The 24144-nt window shown below is 46.0% G+C and overlaps 1 protein-coding gene across 1 annotated transcript; it reads right to left on the reverse strand.

Annotated features, from left to right (window-relative positions):
* Positions 1-1978: 1978 nt before the first annotated feature.
* LOC115554258 (immunoglobulin superfamily DCC subclass member 3) lies at positions 1979-23073 on the reverse strand. The gene is made up of 15 exons (XM_030370915.1): positions 22202-23073; positions 17337-17373; positions 15297-15602; positions 15057-15201; positions 14766-14896; positions 14070-14207; positions 13811-13969; positions 10191-10362; positions 9777-10027; positions 9485-9649; positions 6996-7184; positions 6136-6249; positions 5916-6024; positions 5192-5300; positions 1979-4977 (listed from the first exon to the last, which is right to left on the reverse strand). The coding sequence occupies exons 3-15, from the start codon at positions 15526-15528 to the stop codon at positions 4855-4857; spliced, it is 2037 nt and encodes a 678-aa protein (XP_030226775.1). The 5' UTR covers positions 15529-15602; positions 17337-17373; positions 22202-23073; the 3' UTR covers positions 1979-4854.
* Positions 23074-24144: the final 1071 nt, after the last annotated feature.

The following is a 24144-nucleotide window of genomic DNA, read 5'->3' on the forward strand; positions in this document are numbered from 1 at the left end:
CCCGAGCGCGGGGGCATGATCCGGCCAATCAAAAGCGTCAGACGATATCAGGCGGGTCAGTGTCTGATGATGAAGTCGTAAGAATGGTTATCACACTTCCTGTTGGGATGCGCTGGAGTGTCCTCGGTCCCGGAGACGATTCAAACTCCTATTGAGATTCTTGTTGAGCCGTTGATCATTGGGACGATGGAGATCGAGGAAAACATCCGGGGTTTTAGCAGGAAGCAGAAACACAAAGTAGGTGGTCTATTTTACTAGACAGGCATCCTGATCACTAGATGAACTCAAACCCAATTACCCTTATACTGTTCTACCTCTAATGAACCTGTAAACACACCTTCAGCAGAATGTATATGAATTATGATGTCCAAAATATAGCCTAATGTCCTGTCTCTGCATTCACTGTCTAACCCCTAGCTGTTCCTTAATGACCTGTCTCCGTAGTTACTGTCCAACCCCCTACCTGCACCTTAACGGTCCAGCGGTAAGGTTGAGGGTATAAGAGGGTTAGGGATAAGGGTAAGGGTTAAGTGTAATGGTGGGAGTTTGGATTAAACCAAAGGCTCTGAGGTTTGTTTTATTATGCTTTGAATAACAGTGCAAGTATACAACAAAACGTCTATTTGCCAATTGCTAAACTTCATCTGGAAGGGGGGCAATAAGAAATTATCATCCCTGCTCTTTAAAGGCACATTTCAACTTTCTTTATTTTTTCTTTATTTCAACCTTCATGGTATTAAGTGGCCTCTTGGTTACCCTGTATCTTCTGCGGTCCACTAGTGAATATGAGCAGTAGGAAGGGTTGGACAGGGTTAGGGTGAGGGTGAGCCCAACCCTTTCAGGCTGCCGTTTGTGTTTTGTATTTCCACAGAATATCAGATTCTTCATGTGAATAAACATCAGATTAGCCAGCAATAACTAAAAGAAAGAGCTGTCCTTTCAGCGCTGTTGTTTGTTTTGATCTGTTTTTAACATCATGAGGAATCAAATAAAGATAAATATATCCTGTTCATCGTTACATATGCATATATACAGTTATATATGTGTGCATGGCAGTAGTATATATGAACATACATATACATAGAGACAAATGATTTGATGCATACCTCTCTATATGGTATTTGCATGGGGGTGCATCAAAATGATTATAGTGAAGGTTGTTCAATTTACCCTGTAAACACCCGTATTGTCATATCAACACTGTGAACAGCTGTATTGATTTATTAGCCCTGTAAACACCTGTATTGATTGGTACTATTGAAGTCTATGCATTGATAAATATAATCTTTTAGAATTGAGATGTGTGTGGCACAGATGAACAAATCACATAATCCAGATATAACTATATTGAAAGATTATTATGATTATTATGTACCGTTCAGATATAACTACATTATGGAATGATTGTGTATGCCTCAGGGTCTCTTTGTAATAATAAAACGATATGATCACACAGGTCTATCCATCTTTGCTCCATAGAATTAGGTTGATCCCTGTCAAAAGGGCTACTCAGAGAGCCTATTCCTGAGGAAAATAACATAAATATATGATGAGATGGGGTCACATCACTTCTACTCCCTTCTTCCTTGGAACTGCTGCATATAACATGGCCGCACAGCAGGTCTGTGACACACATAGACCTGTGCAATGCTCATTTTCACAATGCCCTTGCATAACTTGGGGGAATATATATATTATCGATTTTGTTTCCTCCTTTACAAATGTACTCAACATAGCTCAACGGTCAACGACGACAAACCTTGAGGAGGATCCCTTTCTTCTTTACGGGTCTAGTTTCCATGGTGACCTGTTGGCCTCTGATGTCGCTCTATAAATAGAATATGGGATAGATTTGGTATCTAAACAGGATCATGCTATCAGGGTCTAGAGTTGGTCTGTTAGTGTGTCTATATGAACTTCTGTCCTCCTGTCTGTCTGTCGGTTTGTTTGTGGGTCTAGCAAGGGAAAGGACAAGGAGTCAACTACATTGTTTTATTTGGTTTGCAGGTATGAGAACACCAGATGGAAGAACAGAGATCACCAGAAACACGTGGTGAACATGAAGAAGTCTAGAGGACATCATGTGTTTTTTTATCTGGGAGAGAGACAATACAGTCCGTTCATTTCAGATGTTAGGAGAAAAATATGAATCCATTTTTCTGATAATATACAAATTGTTTAGTATTATTTGCAATTGAATTATTTCCGAAGCAAAACATCTGTGTCTGTGTCAATCAATCTTTGACTGACCCTAGTCTTCTTAAAACCATCTTAAAGCTTTGGGCAATCCTCCCAGTAATGTTTAAAGAAAAGAAGAAAGAGAAAATAATATTCATAACGTTAAAGCATTTTCTCCTTGGTCAGAGCCATGGATCAGTATATCATTCTACTTTTTCACTTTCTAAACTAAATATTTTGTAAAAAGCAAGAGGTAAGCTTTGTTTCTGACCTGAATAACAGCATCAGAACATGTGTATCACCAGAACTTCAGCATTCAATAGTGTAGAATATGGCTTCAAAACAATCCTTATGGCTTATTAAATATGGCAAGTAAACATATATATTTATGGCTGTTGCTCCCATATGCAGACGTTATAGGTTATAAAAGTGAGTTACCTTACCCGATGCAGAAAACACAGTTTCACATCTTCTAATTACAAAATTCATCACAGGGTCAACAAACTATAGAATAGCATGTTAAAGAAGCTCTTATTTTGGCAGCATACTCCTTTCACATCTGACAGGTATATGGTAAAAAAAAAAAAAATCCTATATAACTGACAAAGTTATTGCTAATATATTTTACAATTACTTGTTTGGAACCACAATAAATGGTGTGAATCTCTGTCTGTATTTTAACAAAGGTTTTGGTTAACTTATTGGTTGGGCTACTATTTGGTTTGGAGACTATTGGGTTGTCTAGTAAACTGTTTAATTGGGCTCGATAAAGAACAGTGTTCTGTTCTTGCTAACTAACTAGGTTAGTTAGCTAACTAACTAGGTTAGTTAGCAAGAACCTTGCTAACTAACTAGCAAGGTTCTTGCTAACTAACTATTTCGTCTGGTTGACTTATGGTCAGTATTGGTTGGCCTGGTTAACTAACTGTGTGTTTTGGTTGGCCTGGTTAACTAACAGTGTATAATGGTTGGTCTAGTTAACTGTTAAACTAAGGGTCTGAGTTAGCAAATAGTTTGTATTGGTAGGTCTAGTTATCAATTTCATACATGACAAGACAAGGACTCCTCCAGCGTGCCCCCATCTAAAAACAAACAAACACGCGCAATCCAAAGTAAAATCCCTCATCATACTGGGCTTCTATATCAAAGAGTATAAAAATTAATCTGACATTTGGTTCTTGTGTTTCCTACAGGTCGAGACACACGTATTTGGCAGACTTCACTACTTCTAGGGAGTTCTCTTCATAATATGTGAAAATATAGAATTATCCTCAAGTCAAAAAGAGATCAAAATCTGTCCCGTGCGAAGAAGGAGAGGACTGTTCACTCCGACACCTCAACACTTACAGCTTGCACAAAACACACAAAAACACTTTTCATCTTTGGATATCTTCCTAAATAGATCTACAGAGAGGCAGTTCTGTAAATGTAGAGATACTTTTTGTTCAATTTTTTTTTTTAAAGAAAAAAATGAAAATGGTGTGTCATAGAAAAATCACGTCTCTGTGAAGCTCAACATGCCAGAGGTATTCTTTAGCGTAGCGGCAGAAAGCTTCTAGAGCGTTCCAGAGAACCGGATCAGGTGAAGAGGAAGGGACTTGGACATCCTGTTTCCTGCCCCCCCCCGTGTGTCGAGGACCTCGATCCTCAGGTCGGTCCACGTAATAAGACCCCATTCACAAACATTGGGACCCTGATGCTAAACAATACTCCTTTACCAGAAGCAGAATGTTCCAGAACCAGTCCAGGAGGTCTGGGTAGTGAGGCACAACACACCATGACCACCTCGGCTTCCCCATCAGGCCCGGGGAAGAGGAGGAGGAGGAGGAGGAGGAGGGAGGAAGAGGCGCAGCAGCAACAACAATCACAGTCTCAGGGCTCCTGTATTTCCCCACAGGAGGTGGGCTGTTGACACGGACAAAGGCATCACATACAATAGGACAGGGGCGTCAGACAGCCCTTTTGGTTGGGGGGTTGGCTTGCTTTTCCAGCAGCTCGAGGCAAAGTGGTTCCTTGTGTAGCTGAGGCGTCTGTGGCCTAGCTGAGGTAGCTATCTTTGGAGCTAAAGAGTTCTGTGGGGCGGAGGGAGGAGGGAAGGAGGGAGGAGGGAGGAGGGAGGAGGGAGGAGGGAGGAGGGAGGAGGGGGGGGGTTGTCTCTGCTTCGCCTCCCGCTGTCAGGACTCAGGCAAACATCGGAGGCCACGTCGGTGGCTAAGGCTTGTCGTTCATGAAGGGCGTGTCGGAGCAGAGCTGTAACTTTGGCACCATCCCTCGCTGGGAGGCTCTCTGCTCGGACAGCCGCAAGGCCGCTGGGACGAAGCGTTTGGCGGAATATAAAACTGGGCATCGTTGGTGAAAAATCATAAAGAGTGAGTTTGTGTGAGGTGTTGAATCAGCACACAGGGATACAAAGACATCACAGTCCCTTTAGGAGACTTTAGGGGAAATGTGTGTTCTGTAACAGGTAGCTTGGTTCCAAAACACGAAGAGGCCGCTCCTTGAGTCGAAGTCAAAGCAAAGGGACGTCTTCATAGTGGCTCTTCACTTCTATAGTATATCTCAAGTTCTTGGACAGCGCCGGGCTGCGACTCTAAGGGGAGGCAGGCGAGGAAGCAGAGACCAAGAGACAGGGTAAGGGGAGAGGGTGAGGGTATGGGTAAGGGGAAGGGGTGAGGGTTAGGGAGAGGTTGTGTGTGGGTCGGTGTCTGTAACGGAGCGACAGGGGGGTGGTTCCTCCACCAGGACCTGGCAGGGCGGAGGAGGGTTCTCCGTCGCTGGAGCAGGGGTGGGGTCACGTCCCTGTGGGTGGGCAACCGGACGTTAATACAAGACAATCTTTGTGTTTGTGTTTCCGTGTGTGTGTGTGTGTGCATGTGTGCTTGTGTGTTGGTGTGTGAGAGTGTGTGTGTGTGTGTGTGGGTGTGTGTGTGCATGTTTGGGTTTGTGTGCACGTGTGTTTGAGTGTTGGTGTGTGAGAGTGTGTATGTTTGTTTCTAAACAAGGGGTAACTAACCTGAATGCTCAGCTCAATGGCTTCGGGGCGACCCGGGGATGCTACGTCTTTAGGGGCCCTGGTTCCAACGGGGCCCCTAGGAAGGGTCCAGCGGTCCTGGGTCCCCTTTCTGCAGAGAAAACGGATGAAATCGTCACAGTGTACTGGCCCCTCTACTGCCCCCTACTGGCCCTCTACTGCCCCCTACTGGCCCTCTACTGCCCTCTACTGGCCCTCTACTGCCCCCTACTGGCCCCTACTGGCCCCTACTGGCCCCTCTTCTGCCCTCTACTGGCTCCTACTGGCCCCTCTACTGCCCTCTACTGCCCCCCTTCTGGCCCCTCCACTGGCCCCTCCACTGGCCCCTACTGGCCCCTCTACTGCCCTCTACTGCCCCCCTTCTGGCCCCTCCACTGGCCCCTCCACTGGCCCCTACTGCCCCCTACTGGCCCCTACTGGCCCCTCTACTGCCCCCTACTGGCCCTCTACTGCCCCCTACTGGCCCTCTACTGCACCCTACTGGCCCCTACTGGCCCCTCTACTGCCCTCTACTGCCCCCTTCTGGCCCCTCTACTGCCCCCTACTGGCCCTCTACTGCCCCCTACTGGCCCTCTACTGCACCCTACTGGCCCCTACTGGCCCCTCTACTGCCCTCTACTGCCCCCTTCTGGCCCCTCTACTGCCCCCTATTGCCCCTACTGGCCCCCCTACTGCCCCCTACTGCCCTTCACTGGCCTCTATTTACCTGTGTCTGTAACCGAAGACGAGGAAGAGGAGGCAGCAGACGATGCAGGCCAGGCTGATGTGGACGCCGATCAGCAGACCGGAGCCGTGGTTATCCTCACAGTTACACCCTGCGCACACACACACACACACACACACACACACACACAGAGGTTACAGGGGGGGCCCCACTGGTCCACAACGACCCCAGGGTGAGGAGAGGTGGGTGTGGGGGGGGCTACCTGTAGTTTCGGGGCGGGGCTGGGGGTCGGCCAGGGAGACCAACCGCCGGGTGGCCGCACCGTCTCCGTTCCCGTTGTAGGCCACCAGCCTCACCTCGTACACACCGGCCGCTTCTACGGGGACACAGGGTTACCATGACGACACACACCGCTAACATGGACCTCACAACGAAACCAGGGGCGGTTCTAGGTTTCTAAAATATCCCGGGGGCCAAGCCCAGAGGGATAGGGAAAATGAGTGCAGCAATATTTTCTTTATGCTTATTGCGCATGCACATTTTTTCATAATGCTTTACATAAATATACAAAATACACCGTTTATTGTAGCTTTAAATAGCTGCCTGACTGCTGTACTGCTTATCCCCAGACATCTAAAGTTCATTTCAAGTTATTTCAGAGTAAAATGAATACAATTGAGACAGACCTTATATGTATGTATATATATGACAGGAGATAGGATAGGCTAATTCACTTGAGGTGGTAAACAGTCTGGTTATGTTTTTAAATCGTTTATTCTCTTGCCAGAAGGACTATCTAGAAGGACTAGGCTACTTTTAGATGCCCCTGGAATCTCCATGTTCGTTTCTAGTGTAAAGCAAGCAAAAAAAAGAAAAAAACAACACATTGATTATTATTATTATTTTTTTTAATACGATTCTGGGCTAATCAAATTTTATCCACACCATGAATGAAACAGCCTAGTGACGCCACTGAACGAAACCACCCACTGCTACAGGAACACACCGGTACCATGACAACACATAGACGTATATTATGTATTTTCTATAATATCTGTATATGACGTATATTATCTATGTATCTTCAGAAATAATATTGATTAAATAGTCTATATGACTGACCCAGGCCGGAGTAGGTGTGGGTGTTGATGTGGGCGGGGAGGGTCTCTAGAGCCTCGAAGTCCGGGAGGGGGACACGGCGGTGGGACAGCCGGAAGCCCTCAACCTTCCCGGGCTTGGACGGCAGCTCCCAGAACACCTGCACGGCGGTCCGGTTCAGCACCTTAGTGAGGAAGGTCTGGGAGGCAGGGACTGTAGGAGACAGAGAGAGACAAGGAGACTGTTAGGAGACAGAGAGACAAGGAGACTGTTAGGAGACAGAGAGAGATAAGGAGACTGTTAGGAGACAGAGAGACAAGGTGACTGTTAGGAGACAGAGAGAGACAAGGAGACTGTTTGGAGACAGAGAGACAAGGAGACTGTTAGGAGATAGAGAGAGACAAGGAGACTGTTAGGAGACAGAGAGAGACAAGGAGACTGTTAGGAGACAGAGAGAGAGACAAGGAGACTGTTAGGAGACAGAGACACAAGGTGACTGTTAGGAGACAGAGACACAAGGTGACTGTTGGAGACAGAGAGAGACAAGGAGACTGTTAGGAGACAGAGAGAGACAAGGAGACTGTTAGGAGACAGAGACACAAGGAGACTGTTAGGAGACAGAGAGAGACAAGGAGACTGTTGGAGACAGAGAGAGAGAGAAGGAGACTGTTAGGAGACAGAGAGAGACAAGGAGACTGTTGGAGACAGAGAGACAAAGAGACTGTTAGGAGACAGAGAGAGACAAGGAGACTGTTAGGAGACAGAGAGAGACAAGGAGACTGTTAGGAGATAGAGAGAGACAAGGAGAGTGTTAGGAGACAGAGAGAGACAATGAGACTGTTAGGAGGCAGAGAGAGACAAGGAGACTGTTAGGAGACAGAGACACAAGGAGACTGTTAGGAGACAGAGACACAAGGAGGCTGCTGGAGACAGAGAGAGACAAGGAGACTGTTGGAGACAGAGAGAGAGACAAGGAGAATGTTGGAGACAGAGAGAGAGACAAGGAGACTGTAAGGAGACAGAGACACAAGGAGACTGTTAGGAGACAGAGAGAGACAAGGAGACTGTTAGGAGACAGAGACACAAGGAGACTGTTAGGAGACAGAGAGAGACAAGGAGACTGTTGGAGACAGAGAGACAAGGAGACTGTTAGGAGACAGAGACACAAGGAGACTGTTAGGAGACAGAGAGACACAAGGAGACTGTTGGAGACAGAGAGAGAGACAAGGAGACTGTTGGAGACAGAGAGAGAGACACGGAGACTGTTGGAGACAGAGAGAGACAAGGAGACTGTTAGGAGACAGAGAGAGACAAGGAGACTGTTAGGAGACAGAGAGAGACAAGGAGACTGTTAGGAGACAGAGAGACAAGGAGACTGTTAGGAGACAGAGAGAGACAAGGAGACTGTTAGGAGATAGAGAGAGACAAGGAGAGTGTTAGGAGACAGAGAGAGACAATGAGACTGTTAGGAGGCAGAGACACAAGGAGACTGTTAGGAGACAGAGACACAAGGAGACTGTTAGGAGACAGAGACACAAGGAGGCTGCTGGAGACAGAGAGAGACAAGGAGACTGTTGGAGACAGATAGAGAGACAAGGAAACTGTTAGGAGACAGAGAGAGAGACAAGGAGACTGTTAGGAGGCAGAGACACAAGAAGACTGTTAGGAGACAGAGAGACACAAGGAGACTGTTAGGAGACAGAGAGACACAAGGAGACTGTTAGGAGACAGATACACAAGGAGACTGTTAGGAGATAGAGAGAGACGAGGAGACTGTTAGGAGACAGAGAGAGACAAGGAGACTGTTAGGAGACAGAGAGAGACAAGGAGACTGTTGGAGACAGAGAGACAAGGAGACTGTTAGGAGACAGAGAGACAAGGAGACTGTTAGGAGACAGAGACACAAGGAGACTGTTAGGAGACAGAGAGATACAAGGAGACTGTTGGAGACAGAGACACAAGGAGACTGTTAGGAGACAGAGACACAAGGAGACTGTTAGGAGACAGAGACACAAGGAGACTGTTGGAGACAGAGAGAGAGACAAGGAGACTGTTAGGAGACAGAGAGAGACAAGGAGACTGTTAGGAGACAGAGACACAAGGAGACTGTTAGGAGACAGAGACACAAGGAGATTGTGAGGAGACAGAGAGACACAAGGAGACTGTTGGAGACAGAGAGAGAGACAAGGAGACTGTTAGGAGACAGAGAGACAATGAGACTGTTAGGAGATAGAGGGGGGAGACAGAGAGGAGAGAGACAGAGACTGACAGACTTTTAGGAGATATAGAGGGAGACACCGCGAGACAAATCAACGGATGCAGCTAACGGAGAGCAGACGTCAACCCAGCAACCTCCCCTTCTAGAGGCACAGTGATGAATTTGGAAAGCAACAACTCGTCTGAATCCAGGTAAGGACAGGCAAACCCCGACGCATCGCTGACTCTGTGCATCCCTTTATGGATACTAATAAATATCGTATTGAAAGTGTTGTAGTGTTGTGAGAAGTTCGTACCGCCCCCAAGGGTGGTGGTGACGAGGGTGCTGGAGCTCTGGCTGGCCCCCAGCGGGGAGTAGGCCTTCAGGTAGATGGAGTAGGCGGTGGCCGGCTCCAGGGCGGAGAATTCATGCTGGAAGGTGGTCTTGCTGACCGCCTCCTGAAGCTCCTTACTGTCTGGCTCTGAAACATCCAACGGAAGCACTTAGGATACCGGTGCCCTCGTGAGTCATCGCTTTAATTTTACATGCAACACATATTCCGTGTTTCCCGTATCGTTAGGATCAGACTGGTGTCTGGCGCCCCCTACCTCCCAACATGCGTATGTGCAGCACATATCCGATGATGTGCTCTGTGACCTCGGGGGAGGGGCGCTCCCAGCTCAGCTTCACGGAGGTGGAGGAAGTGGGCGTGGCCTGGAGGTGGGCAGGGGCTTCAGGTAGTTGGGAGGAGGGGCTTAGGGCCAGGCGGGCACTGGCCTGGTTGGTGCCAGCGCTGTTCTCAGCGGTGCACTGATAGATGGCCTCATCCTCTGCTGTGATACGGGTTATGGCTAGAGTCCTGTAATACAATATGTAATATTATAATATCAAACATATATATGATATATATTAATAATAATATAAAACAATATCGATTATTTGCTTTGTGCTGACTGATATAAAGGGTGGATTTGTAAAAGGTGACACAGAGCAGGGTGGGTGTGCTAATGAGAGTTACACACGTGTTGTTGTTGGTGAGCTTGACGTTGTTCCCACTCCCAGGTGAAAGGATCTTTCCGTTCTTCAGCCAGATGATATGCGGCTCGGGGACGCCCTGCGCGCTGCAGGTCAACACCGCACTGCCACCTGGTGGCCTAGACACAGACTGCGGCCACTGCAGGAACTCAGGTGGAGCTAAGAAAAATAAAATAAAAAATGATTAATAAATATGAAAAAAATAAAATAATAATATTAATACTAGCAATTCAAATATGAACCAATAGCTACAGAAATATGGTTGACATAAAAAAATACCATTAAAACAAGTGCAATTCCTGTGTGTGTGTGTGTGTGTGTGTGTGTGTGTGTGTGTGTGTGTGTGTGTGTGTGTGTGTGTGTGTGTGTGTGTGTGTGTGTGTGTGTCACAGAAGACAGGTGCAGTCTCCCCAAATCTGGTTGCCATGGAAACATGTGTCCCAACTTAACCTCTCCTCCAGTCCCCACCCCCACCCACATCCAAATTGTCACTCAGAGTGTCTGTATGTGTGTGTGTGTGTGTGTGTGTGTGTGTGTGTGTGTGTGTGTGTGTGTGTGTGTGTGTGTGTGTGTGTGTGTGTGTGTGTGTGTGTGTGTGTGTGCGCTCAAGTGAGGGGGGGCACAGGGTCACAGGTCAGAGGGCAGTAGGGGCCCACATCTAAAAGGAACCATTAATCAATGAGTGCGTGCGTGTGTGTGTGTGTGTGTGTATGTGTGTTTGTGTATGTTTTGGTGTACGTGGGAGACAGAGATCCGATTTTGTAAACTATTTGCGGTACATAGAATTTGTAACAGAATAAAAATAGGGAGAGAGAGAGAGAGAGAGAGAGAGAGAGAGAGAGAGAGAGAGAGAGAGAGAGAGAGAGAGAGAGAGAGAGAGAGAGAGAGAGAGAGAGAGAGAGAGACAGAGACAGAGACAGAGACAGAGAGGTACACAGAAATAATTATTTTGTATTGTTTCAGCCATGTATATAGTATTTATGAACGAGGAATAGCATTATTATGTATATACTTAGCTTGTTTATAAATGTAAAGATTTCATATTATTAAAGACAGGTCTCCCTTACCCTAACCCTATCTGAATATTGGTGTTTCACATATTTATCGTCCCATTTGATAGAATTGCCGTGCAGAAGTTGTAGGACAGATTTAGCAGTATTAACGGGCACGGGCTCACTGCTTTAGTGATGTTATTATCTCTCTGATTTATAAATGCTTTTGGCGGAAATGGATTGAGTTTGTCGAAGTGGTGTGATTTGTGGTGTGCTTTTGGCCCTGCTGGCTCCCGTACCGGCTGACAGCTAGAAGAGAGACGGCCCTGGATCTATAATCCCCCAGGAGGTCCTATCTATCTACCCAGAGAGCATCTGGCCCTTATGTTGGGGAGTTATCGATGACTGAATTTTACTAGATTCGTTGATGATTTCATGATTTGGGGTATGTCGTTTAAAAGGGAGAATTAAACATAATAGCTCCTGGCTTAAGTTGTTGGAATTAAATTCATCTGTTTGCAAAAAAGCTCTTTTGAAGCAAAACACAACAACATTATTGGTATGGAAGAGATGCATAGAAGCACGGTGTGTGTATGTGTGTGTGCATGTGTGTGTGTTTAAATGTGTGTGCATTTTGCGTGTGTATGTGTGTTGTCTTTGTTGAGAACGGGTGGTGGGATTGGGAGCGTGTGCGTGTGTGTGTGTTGTCTTTGTGGAGAAGGGGTATTGGGATGGGGATGGTGTGTGTGTGAGTGTGAGTGTGTGTGAGTTTGCGTGTGTGTGTTGTCCTTGTGGAGAACGGGGACTGGGATTGTGTGTGTGTGTGTGTGAGTGAGTGTATTTGCGTTTGCATGTGTGAGCCTTTGTGGACAATGGGTGGTGTGATTGGGAGTGTGTGTGTGTGTGTGTGTGTGTGTGTGTGTTGTCTTTGTAGAAGACGGGATGGTGGGTGGATACTAGGGGGTGTAGGGCGGTGTTAGGGGGAGGGGAGGGGTTGAAGGTGAATTTCACACTTGAACTTGGCTGCCAGCTGCTGTTTTAATGACGTCTTTAATTCTGTCGGCGATCAGCAAGTGGAGGCATCTACATCATCTAGATGCAGTTCATCTAGAATTAAAAGATGTAGGTTCATTCTCCTAAAACCTCAACAGGATCTGGGCATAGGGAAGGGGAATGGGTTCCTCTAGCGACACACAATAAAACACATGAACCCACACTAACACACCATCACACTCACAAACTTCATAAAAATGCTGAGACTGTGATGTCATCTCTGAGTGAGGACCCTTAAATCTGTCAGCCCGTGTCAGGGGGCTATGAGGTCGGACGGAGATGGTCCAATCACAGAGCTCCGCGGGCTGCACGTCTGCGCCACATGTTCATTGTGATGTTGAGTGGCCAGGGTCAGTCAGGGTGGGTGCTGATGAATATTCACCAACCCTGGGAACCACGAGTTTGCAGCTACACACTAAGCTGCCTCCCTGTCTGGCTGTCTGGCTGTCAGTCTGTCTCGATCCGTCCATCCATCAATCCATCCATCCATCCATCCATCCATCTATCAATCCAGGTGGGTCTAACTAGGGTTCTGGTACTGGGCGTCTGTGTTCTGGTTGACTGACTACGGTTCTGCGGTTCTGGGGTTCAGACTAGGGTTCTGGGGAAAGACTCTTGACTAGGGTTCTGGGGTTCAGAGTAGGGTTCTGGGGTTCAGAGTAGAGTTCTTGGGTTAAGACTAGGGTTCTGGGGTTCAGACTAGTGTTCTTGGGTTCAGACTAGGGTTCTTGGGTTCAGACTAGGGTTCTGGGGTTCAGACTAGGGTTCTAGGGTTCAGAGTAGGGTTCTGGGGTTCAGAGCAGGGTTCTGGGGTTCAGAGTAGGGTTCTGGGGTTCAGACTAGGGTTCTGGGGTTCAGACTAGGGTTCTGGGGTTCAGACTAGGGTTCTGGGGTTCAGACTAGGGTTCTGGGGTTCAGAGGAGGGTTCTGGGGTTCAGAGTAGGGTTCTAGGGTTCTGACTAGGGTTCTGGGGTTCAGAGTAGGGTTCTGGGGTTCAGACTAGGGTTCTAGGGTTCAGAGTAGGGTTCTGGGGTTCAGACTAGGGTTCTGGGGTTCAGACTAGGGTTCTGGGGTTCAGAGGAGGGTTCTAGGGTTCTGACTAGGGTTCTGGGGTTCAGACTAGGGTTCTGGGGTTCAGAGGAGGGTTCTAGGGTTCTGACTAGGGTTCTGGGGTTCAGAGTAGGGTTCTGGGGTTCAGACTAGGGTTCTGGGGTTCAGAGGAGGGTTCTGGGGTTCAGAGTAGGGTTCTAGGGTTCTGACTAGGGTTCTGGGGTTCAGAGTAGGGTTCTGGGGTTCAGACTAGGGTTCTGGGGTTCAGACTAGGGTTCTGGGGTTCAGAGTAGGGTTCTGGGGTTCAGAGTAGGGTTCTGCGGTTCAGACTAGGGTTCTGGGGTTCAGAGCAGGGTTCTGGGGTTCAGACTAGGGTTCTGGGGTTCAGAGTAGGGTTCTTGGGTTAAGACTAGGGTTCTGGGGTTCAGACTAGGGTTCTGGGGTTCAGAGTAGGGTTCTGGGGTTCAGAGTAGGGTTCTGGGGTTCAGGGTAGGGTTCTGCTGTTCTCTGACCTTGCACCACCAGGCGCCCCAGGGCCGTCCTTCGTATCCGGGTGCCGGGCCGGTTGGCCGAGCACACGTAGACCCCGGAGTGCTGCAGGGACGCGTCGGAGATCATCAGGTTCCCGGTTCCCAGCACCTGGATCCCCTCCACGCCGATAGAGCGACCGTCTGCAGAGGGTGAGACACGGAGAGGCGTTCAGGACGCAAGTCCAGTTGACGGCTAAACTAAACGAGCTCCGGTACTACAGACGACCAAGGGTGTTGTTACCAAGGCGACTCCATGAGACGATGGGCCTGGGGTTGCCCGTAGCGATGCACTCCAGGATGGCTGTCTCGTGGACCGTGATGGTGAGGTTCCGTGGACCGGACAGAATGACCGGCTCCTTATAAGTCCTGGACCCTGCCGCTGTGGAGACAGACAGAAGTAGCCTTGATAAGACAGACAGCTGGCACAGAGAGACAGTTGTATCCTTCTTAAGACAGACATGGAAAAACATGGGAAGACAGACATGTATAGCCTAATTAATACAGATTTGTAGCCTAGGTAAGATGGACAGTCTAGCCTCGTTAAGACAGAGAGGAAGCACAGAAAAACAGGTGTAGTCCTGTTAAGACAGAGAGGTGTAGCCTCGTTAAGACTGACAGGTGTAGCCTCGTTAAGACTGACAGGTGTAGCCTCGTTAAAACAGAGAGGTGTAGCCTCGTTAAAACAGAAAGGTGTAGCCTTGTTAAGACAGAGAGGTGTAGCCTCGTTAAGACTGACAGGTGTAGCCTCATTAAGACTGACAGGTGTAGCCTTGTTAAGACTGACAGGTGTAGCCACGTTAAATCAGACAGGTGTAGCCTTGTTAAAACAGAGATGTGTAGCCTTGTTAAGACAGAGAGGTGTAGCCTTGTTAAAACAGAGAGGTGTAGCCTCGTTAAGACTGACAGGTGTAGCCTCGTTCAGACAGTGGTGTGTTACCTGTGACAGTGAGCAGAGCCTCTCGGCTGTAGCGGATGTTAGCGATGTTGGTAGCAACGCAGCGGAACGAACCGCCATCTCCACGACGGAGACCGGAGATCTGAAGGACTCCATGGGGCAGCAGAGTGTACCTACACACACACAATGTACACACTCTATGATAAATATACAACACAGTATACAGTCATTGTGTGCGTATTCTGTGTGTGTGTGTGTGTGTGTGTGTGTGTGTGTGTGTGTGTGTGTGTGTGTGTGTGTGTGTGTGTGTGTCTGTAGGGTGTTCATGGTTACCGTGTGTCCTCAGTGCTCAGGGGACTGAGGTTCTTCTCCCAGGTGATGCTGGCCTCTGGGATCCCGTTCACCTGGCAGGTGAGTCTGGTCACGCCCCCTTCATCCACCGCCACCGACTCTGGGTGGGTGAGGAACTTAGGGAGAGCTAGAGAGAGACAGAGAAATAACTTGAATGACACATACGTATATAATATATGTGTATATAATATATACACATAATGTAGATGGATGTCTACTTACAGGCCAGCTGAACGCGGGCCTTGCGGCTGACTATGCGTCCGTCGCGGTTCTCCGCTGAACAGTCGTACACGCCGGCGTCGCTCTCGTCGCTCTCCCGCCGCTTGGAAAACTTTTCGATGAGCAGCGTGCCGTTGGCCAGCACGCTCGCCCTCGCGCCGACAGGCACGGCCACGCCGTTCCGCCTCCACGTGACCGATATAGGCCCCTCCCCCTCCACCTGGCAGTCCAGCATCAAGGGCCGGTCCCTCACAGCTATGACATCGCTCGGCTCTTTCAGGAACGCCAACTCTGAGGCTCCGCCGGCAACTAAGAGAGAGGAGGAGGGAGGTTAGCTACCATAAGAGGAGGGAGAACGGCGTTGATGAAGAGGACACTGATGGTGGTGGTGGTGGTGATGGAGGTGGTGGTGATGGAGGTGGTGATGATGGTGATGGTGGTGGTGATGTTGGTGATGGTGGTGGTGGTGGTGATGGTGGTGATGGAGGTGGTGATGGTGGTGATGGAGGTGGTGATGTTGGTGATGGTGGTGGTGGTGGTGATGGAGGTGGTGATGTTGGTGATGGTGGTGGTGATGTTGGTGATGGTGGTGGTGATGTTGGTGATGGTGGTGGTGATGTTGGTGATGGTGATGGTGGTGGTGATGGTGGTGATGGAGGTGGTGATGGTGATGGTGATGGTGGTGGTGATGGTGGTGATGATGTTGGTGATGGTGATGGTGGTGGTGATGGTGGTGATGGAGGTGGTGATGGTGGTGATGGTGGTGGTGGCGGTGGTGATGGAGGTGGTGATGTTGGTGATGGTGGTGATGTTGGTGATGGTGGTGGTGATGTTGGTGATGGTGGTTATGGTGGTGGTGATGTTGGTGATGGTGGTTATGGTGGTGGTGGTGAGGATGATGATGATGGGGGGGAATGTGTTGATGGTGGTTGGTGCTGATGTTGGTGATGTTGATGGTTGGTGGTGATGTTGGTGATGGTGGTGGTGGGGGTGTTAGTGATGGTGGTTATGGTGGTGGTGGTGGTGATGGAGGTGGTGATGTTGGTGATGGTGGTGATGGTGGTGGTGGGGGTGTTAGTGATGGTGGTTATGGTGGTGGTGGTGGTGATGGAGGTGGTGATGTTGGTGATGGTGGTGATGGTGGTGGTGGGGGTGTTAGTGATGGTGGTTATGGTGGTGGTGGTGGTGATGGAGGTGGTGATGTTGGTGATGGTGGTGATGGTGGTGGTGATGTTGGTGATGGTGGTGATGGTGGTGGTGGGGGTGTTAGTGATGGTGGTTATGGTGGTGGTGGTGGTGATGGAGGTGGTGATGTTGGTGATGGTGGTGGTGGCGGTGGTGATGGCGGTGGTGGTGGTGATGGTGGTGGTGGTGGTGGTGATGGAGGTGGTGATGTTGGTGATGGTGGTGGTGATGTTGGTGATGGTGGTGGTGATGTTGGTGATGGTGGTGGTGATGTTGGTGATGGTGGTGGTGATGGTGGTGGTGGTGGTGGTGATGTTGGTGATGGTGGGGGTGATGTTGGTGATGGTGGTTGTGATGTTGGTGATGGTGGTGATGATGGTGGTGATGGTGGTGGTGATGTTGGTGATGGTGGTGGTGATGTTGGTGATGGTGGTGGTGATGTTGGTGATGGTGGTGGTGATGTTGGTGATGGTGGTGGTGATGGTGGTGATGGTGGTGGTGATGTTGGTGATGGTGGTTATGGTGGTGGTGGTGAGGATGATGATGATGGGGGGGGATGTGTTGATGGTGGTGGTGGTGATGCTGGTGATGTTGATGGTTGGTGGCGATGTTGGTGATGGTGGTAATGGTGGTGGGGGTGATGCTGGTGATGTTGATGGTTGGTGGTGATATTGGTGATGGTGGTAATGGTGGTGGTGGTGATGCTGGTGATGCTGGTGATCAAGGGGATACTTATTTTGATGTAGGTTTCAAATTGATAGCAATGAGATGAAAGGTAATAAAGAAGAGGAGTAGATTCAATTATAGTAGAGAATACTTACTAGGATGGATTGGATGAACATGACGATGAATACTTACAAGGATGAAGTTGGTGCAGATGGTTTGAGGATGAATCCTAAGATGTGATACAGATGTGATGTGATCAAAGCTCTACAATGCTTCTGTGACATCATCCAAGAGGGACATTTCACACAAACCCTCTGTATTTTAAAATGAGATAGGGTGGGACATCATGTTTAAATAAAGGTTAAAATAAAGCAGAAAATAATGAATTGTGCGTTGGGATAGGTTTGGGGTGAATTGGAGAGAGTTACTGGGACATGAGTGAGTTGGGGTGATTCATAGAGAGTTTGGGCGGGTTAACAACTTAGAGAATAAACTTGCACTTGACTTTGCATCAACCTGATTGACGGCTCTTTTCATCCTCTGCATATCTCCCCCCCGTAACTACCCAGACACACACACACATGCACACGCACACACCATCACACACACACACACACACACACACACACACACACACACACACACACACACACACACACACACACACACACACACACACACACACACACACACACACACACACACACACACACACACACGCAAACCAGAAACACATTGCATCACAAAAGGAGCATTCACACAAGGGTATGCAAACACAGCAGAAGGGCCGGGAGAAGGAGGAGGAGGAGGTGGTGGCGGAGGAGGAGTGCGTCTGGAGAACTCTTCCTCTTCATTATCTCCATCATCCTCTCCAGAGTTCAACAGCCCCCTCCCCCCATCCAAATGACCTCTGATCTCTGAACTCTTTTCAACTTGAACTTGGGGGTGACTTTCCCAGGCCTCATCCCAGACATGCTCCCGCCTCCTTCTCCCCCTCTCCTCCCATTTTAATCCTTCCACAAAAATCTGGCACAACATCCAACATCCAACATCTGCTCCCTCAGAACAATCAGCTGCGCTTCTTTCTCCGTCCATAATGCCTTTATTCTCTGTCTCTACAAACTAAAACCCAACTCTGACAACACTAACTAACATACCACTTTATTCTCTGTCTGTTATAAACTACACGCCAACTCTGACAACACTAACATACCACTTTATTCTCTGTCTGTTATAAACTACACCCCAACTCTGACAACACTAACATACACCTTTATTCTCTGTCTGTTATAAACTACACCCCAACTCTGACAATACCAACTAACATACCACTTTATTCTCTGTCTGTTACAAACTGCACACCAACTATGACAACACGAACATACCACTTTATGCTCTGTGTTATAAACTACACCCCAACTATGACAACACTAACATCCACCATTTTATTCTCTGGGTTATAAACTGCAACTCTCACACTACACCACTTTAGAGTTGTAGTGTTATAAACTACAACTCTCACACTTACACAATGCTTTATTTACTCTTTGTGATAAACTACAACTCTATCAAACACCACTTAAAAACACCAAATAATTGTGTCTGCTCTAAACTACACCCGTAATAACGCTTACACACCAACATATTCTCTGTTAGAAAGTACAACTCTTCCACTTTATTCCCTATCTGTTATGAACTACAACTCTAACAACGCTAACACACCACTTTATCATCTGTTATAAACTACAACTCCAACTATCCCAATGTGCCCCCTTATTCCCTGTTATAAAGTACAACTCGATAAACACTTCACTTTTTTCCGTCTGTTAAGAACGACAATTTAACAACACTAACACAACACTTTATTCCTTTCATGGACTCATATTAACTGCCTGTTCTGTTAGTTTCCTCAGAACGTGGGCATGGATTGACTTCATGGATTGGTCTATCCTATGTTGTCCACATATATTCTATAGAGGTGTGTGTTGTCAGTCTATTTGTAACGATATGTTATGATATATTAATATTATGACATGCTTCATGATATGTGTTTTATTTGTTTTGGTTATGTGTTATGATATGCATTTTATGTCATGATGCGTGTTAATATAGGTTGTATGCATTTATGTGTTATGACATGGTTTAATATGTAATATGTGTTGATCTGTTACGCTATGCATTATGATATGTGCTAAAATAGGTATATCGTGTTAGGATTTTTGTTATAGGGATATCGTGTTATGATACAGGTTATTACAGGTATATTGTGTTATTTTATACCTTATTATAGGTATATTGTGCTATGATATGTGTTGTGTCAATGTGTTATGACGTTAGGATGTGTGTTAATATAGGTATATTGTGTTATGTAATGCGTTATTATATGTGTTATGTGTTTATGTAATAGGATATGTGTCATTATATTCTATCTGTGTATGTGTTGTGATATGGGTTACTATATGTGTTATGGGTTGTATGATATATGTGTCATTATATGCTATCAGTTTATGTGTTATGATATGGGTTACTATATGTGTTATATGATATGATATGCGTTATTATTTGTTATCAGTTTATGTGTTATGATATGGGTTACTATATGTGTTATATGATATGTGTTATTATGTGTTATCAGTTTATGTGTTATGATATGGGTTACTATATGTGTTATATGATATGATATGCGTTATTATTTGTTATCAGTTTATGTGTTATTATATGGGTTACTACATGTTATATGATATGATATGCGTTATTATGTGTTATCAGTTTATGTGTTATGATATGGGTTATGGGTTATATGATATGATATGTGTTATGTGTTATCAGTTTATGTGTTATGATATGTGTTATGGGTTATATGATATGATATGATATGTGTTATTATGAGTTATCAGTTTATGTGTTATGATATGGGTTACTATATGTGTTATATGATATGTGTTATTATGTGTTATCAGTTTATGTGTTATGATATGGGTTACTATATGTGTTATATGATATGTGTTATTATGTGTTATCAGTTTATGTGTTATGATATGGGTTACTATATGTGTTATGGGTAATAAGATATGATATGTGTCATTATGTTTTTTCTGTTGATGCGTTTGTATTTATGTATTCAGCTCTGCTGGCCCTGCGCTCTCCTCATCTGCAGGGATTAATTTTACCATCTGGCTCCACTGGGGTCCTAGTATGGGGGGTGGGTTGGTCTTGGTGACTCCCTCCCCCCATGGGGTTTGACCCCAACCCACAGGGTCATGGGAGAGTGAGGTTATGGGGGGTGGGGTCAGGGAGGTCTTGCATTCGGCCTCACGGAGCACCTAATCCCCACCCTCTCGCCTCGACCCCCACCCAGCACAACTACGGCCCATTGTTGGACCTCAACTTGACCGTGAATTTGTTGTTTAGTTGTGGCTCGTCAAAACTCTTCTATATACTCGTGTTCACCCTATAGACTCTATAATGTTCATAAACATTCTATAATGTTCACCGCCCTATAACCCTAGTCCGAAAGTGTTCACCATATACGCTCTAGTTTTAAGCCAATACACATTCTACGTTTCCCCATACACATGCTGTAGTGCTCACTATATCCATCGAGTATACACGCTTTACACTGTGTGTTCACTATACACTCCAGTTTACACGCTTTACACTATGTGTTCACTATACAGTCCAGTTTACACACTTTACACTCGGTCGATTCCACTGTTATTGTTCCTCAACAACAATACACACTCTGCTCCCACGCAATCATTCACAAGGGATGTAGATAGAGTAAGCACTGACCATTGTAAATACCTGCATCTCGTAAAGTATTAGGGAGTATTCCGTAAACAAAGGGTTAACGCTAGGGTTGGGATGTAGCACACTCCAGAGTGCTACCAGATTCTGGCTCAAAAGAGGCTATTGAACAGTAGTGTCACTCTAACGTCCCCCTACCAAATTCCTATAATTATCCGACAGTATTTGTTAGAAAAATAAACACATTATATTATTTTGTCGTCCTCGACAACAGACCAACCCACACACATGGGATGGGCCTAATCCTAGATTGTCTGGTGTATGTTAATTAGTGTAGAGGAGTCTATAGTGCGTATGTCTAAGTGATTGTGTTTTGGGTGTGTGTGTGTGTGTGTGTGTGTGTGTGTGTGTGTGTGTGTGTGTGTGTGTGTGTGTGTGTATGTGTGTGTGTGTGGGTGATGTGATTGTGTGTGTGTGTGTGTGTGTGTGTGTGCGTGCGTGCGTGTGTGTGTGTGTGTGTGTGTGTGTGTGTGTGTGTGTGTGTGTGTGTGTGTGTATGTGTGTGTGTGTGTGTGTGTGTGTGTGTGTGTGTGTGGGTGTGTGTGTGTGTGTGTGACATTCTGAGGTCAACGGGGGTCACCTGGTTGACCTCTGGCTAGCTCGGCCGTCTGTGACCGTGACCATGGCGACCACAAACTACCCCTCAGCCTAAGTCTAATAAGGGGACCTGACTTCAGCTCCTACCCTGACCACAACATTAGTTTTGGGCTTTCAAAGTGTACATATAAACAAAAAAAAGTAAACAGAATAGAAAAACAGCTCAGACATGTGTTGATACGACTAGATTATAAAACTCTTAGAACATAGAACAATATACATAACTATAATACTGATGGTATATATACTAAGACTCCAAGCATTGGTTGAAACAAAAAGCTATCGGACTCAAACAGCCATTTCACTAGGTTCAATAGATTCCATAAAGTTCAATAGAAAAGACCACACAGCCAAGTCTTTCTATTCATCTAATAAAATGCACAATATAGACTCAGAGCATAGGCCTATAGGCATATTAGGTCACAATTAAAGCTCTTCTTTGTTCATAATAATTGTAATTATTTCCAAATAATATAACGGAAATATTAACTGAAATCCATTGATACAAATGAAACGTTTTTAGGTAATAGAAGTGCCTGTCTTTTGAAAATTTCCCAAATGAAATCGGCCAACATTAGGATTATTTATTTTAATAATGAACAATATAAAACGATGCGCATGGTAAAAACAGAAAGACTTGAGAGTGGTTTTACCTGACAAGATGAAGAAGGCAGAGAGCAGGTGGAGCGAGCGCATCATTGTTCAGTCCTCTTCACAAAATCCTCACAAAATCAAACTGAAATGCATTAGATCCGCAAAGGTGAATTAATTACCACACACATTTATTAATATAACGCGATATAATTCACATAAAAAAAAACGAGAATTCAATTCAATGAGACGTCCTTGCGGTTCGAGATGCGCTCCACTCGAGGTGGAGGTAGAGACTGACTGGACGATCTAGGATACGGGATGGACCGCAGCTGGGGAGTGTGGGGACACCCCCCCCAAACCCAACACATCCTTAACCCAACCCTTAACCCCCCACACACACACCCAAAAAACAGCCCTAACCCAACACACCCCTACCCCCAAAACAACCCCTACCCAACAGACCTCTCTGGAGGGGCGGGGTGTGAACGAGCCCCAGCACGCGCAGGAGCCGTGACGCAGCTGAACTTGGTCACCTGAAGGGGGCGTGGTCTCATATGTAGATCTATGAAGGGTAGCTGCAGTAGCTGTAGCCGGGGCCACGGCCGGGGCCCTCGTGGTGTGGGCTATATCTTTTGGTTTTTCTCATGGTTTTGCGTCACAGTGTGCCCCTATCGGCCACAGTCGAGTTCTTCAGCGTTAATTGTTCATTTCAATAAAATAATTAAGCAATAATAATAATTAATCTAATAATAATAATAATAATAATAATAAATAGCTATATATATAGCAGCTGAGTTATTTTATGGTAGATGGTTAGTTTATAAAGAAGATAAAATAGACAGGTAAAATAATACCGTAGTTCATACAGTATTAAAGGCAACCAGTGCAACTTTCGAGGCTTAAAAATAAACATTCAATTTCTAGTCTTTTTTACACGTAGTAAGTTTCAATAACTCCATACCATTACATACCGACATTCAAGCAGCAAAGATGAGACGTCGTTGTGTGGTGAGAACTGATAGAAAATCGATAACAACAACAATGCCGCCATTTTCTTTATTTTTTGTAACCTACAATAAATAAAGCAGGCTTCCAGTCAATGGAAAAATGGCTTCTCCCCACCGGCGATTGTTGTTGTTTACGATTTTCTATCAGTTCTCACCACACAGCGACGTCTCATCTTTGCTCCTTGAATGTCGATATGTAATGGTATGGAGTTATTGAAACTTACTACGTGTAAAAAAGACTAGAAATTGAATGTTTATTTTTCATTGAATGTTTACATAAAGTTGCACTGGGTGCCTTTAAGTCAACATAATGCATATTTAACATTTCTATCAACATCTTATATGTGAACAAGAAAGTTTGAGCCCATCGAGTCAATCTATCCAGATCGTTTTTATCTATAAATGATTGTACTTTTTCCGCCATTACCAGAGACCGTGGAAAAATAGAGAGAGAGAGAGAGAGAGAGAGATATGGTACAGATGGCAGATTAGTAGGCCTACTGTACAATGTTATCTAATCTAGAAGTTTTTGTCAGTTTCCATTTGATTGTATTTCAGTTTTGAGTTAAGTTTCCCTGTTATCTTAGACTCTTATCTCTTTTCCTTGTCGTTTATTTTCCTGTTTAACTTCGAAAGATCCCATTCTAGTTTCAGAATAAGGCTTGTTAACAAATCAAAAATTGGTAACAGCATTTAAGATCTACATCCACATTTTGATAATCAAACATTAAAAAAATTTAATAAACATCACGTCAATCCTTCCAGGTTGATTCTGCCCTGTTGTCCACCCTTCAGCCTCGATCTTGAAAGCTATAAATCTGTACTTGTGGAATGCGGTGATATCGGGTGGTTTCCGTCGTACATGCTGAGGATCACGACCGCGGAACCACGAGCACATGACTCAGCATGACTCATCTGACTGTGGGGTCAATAACGCGAGAGAAGCGCTTCTTCTATTACTTCAGCGATACCTGCTTGCTGTTTTTTGACCGGGG

This window comes from Gadus morhua, chromosome 11 (assembly GCF_902167405.1).
Source record: "Gadus morhua chromosome 11, gadMor3.0, whole genome shotgun sequence".
NCBI classification, from domain to species: domain Eukaryota; kingdom Metazoa; phylum Chordata; class Actinopteri; order Gadiformes; family Gadidae; genus Gadus; species Gadus morhua.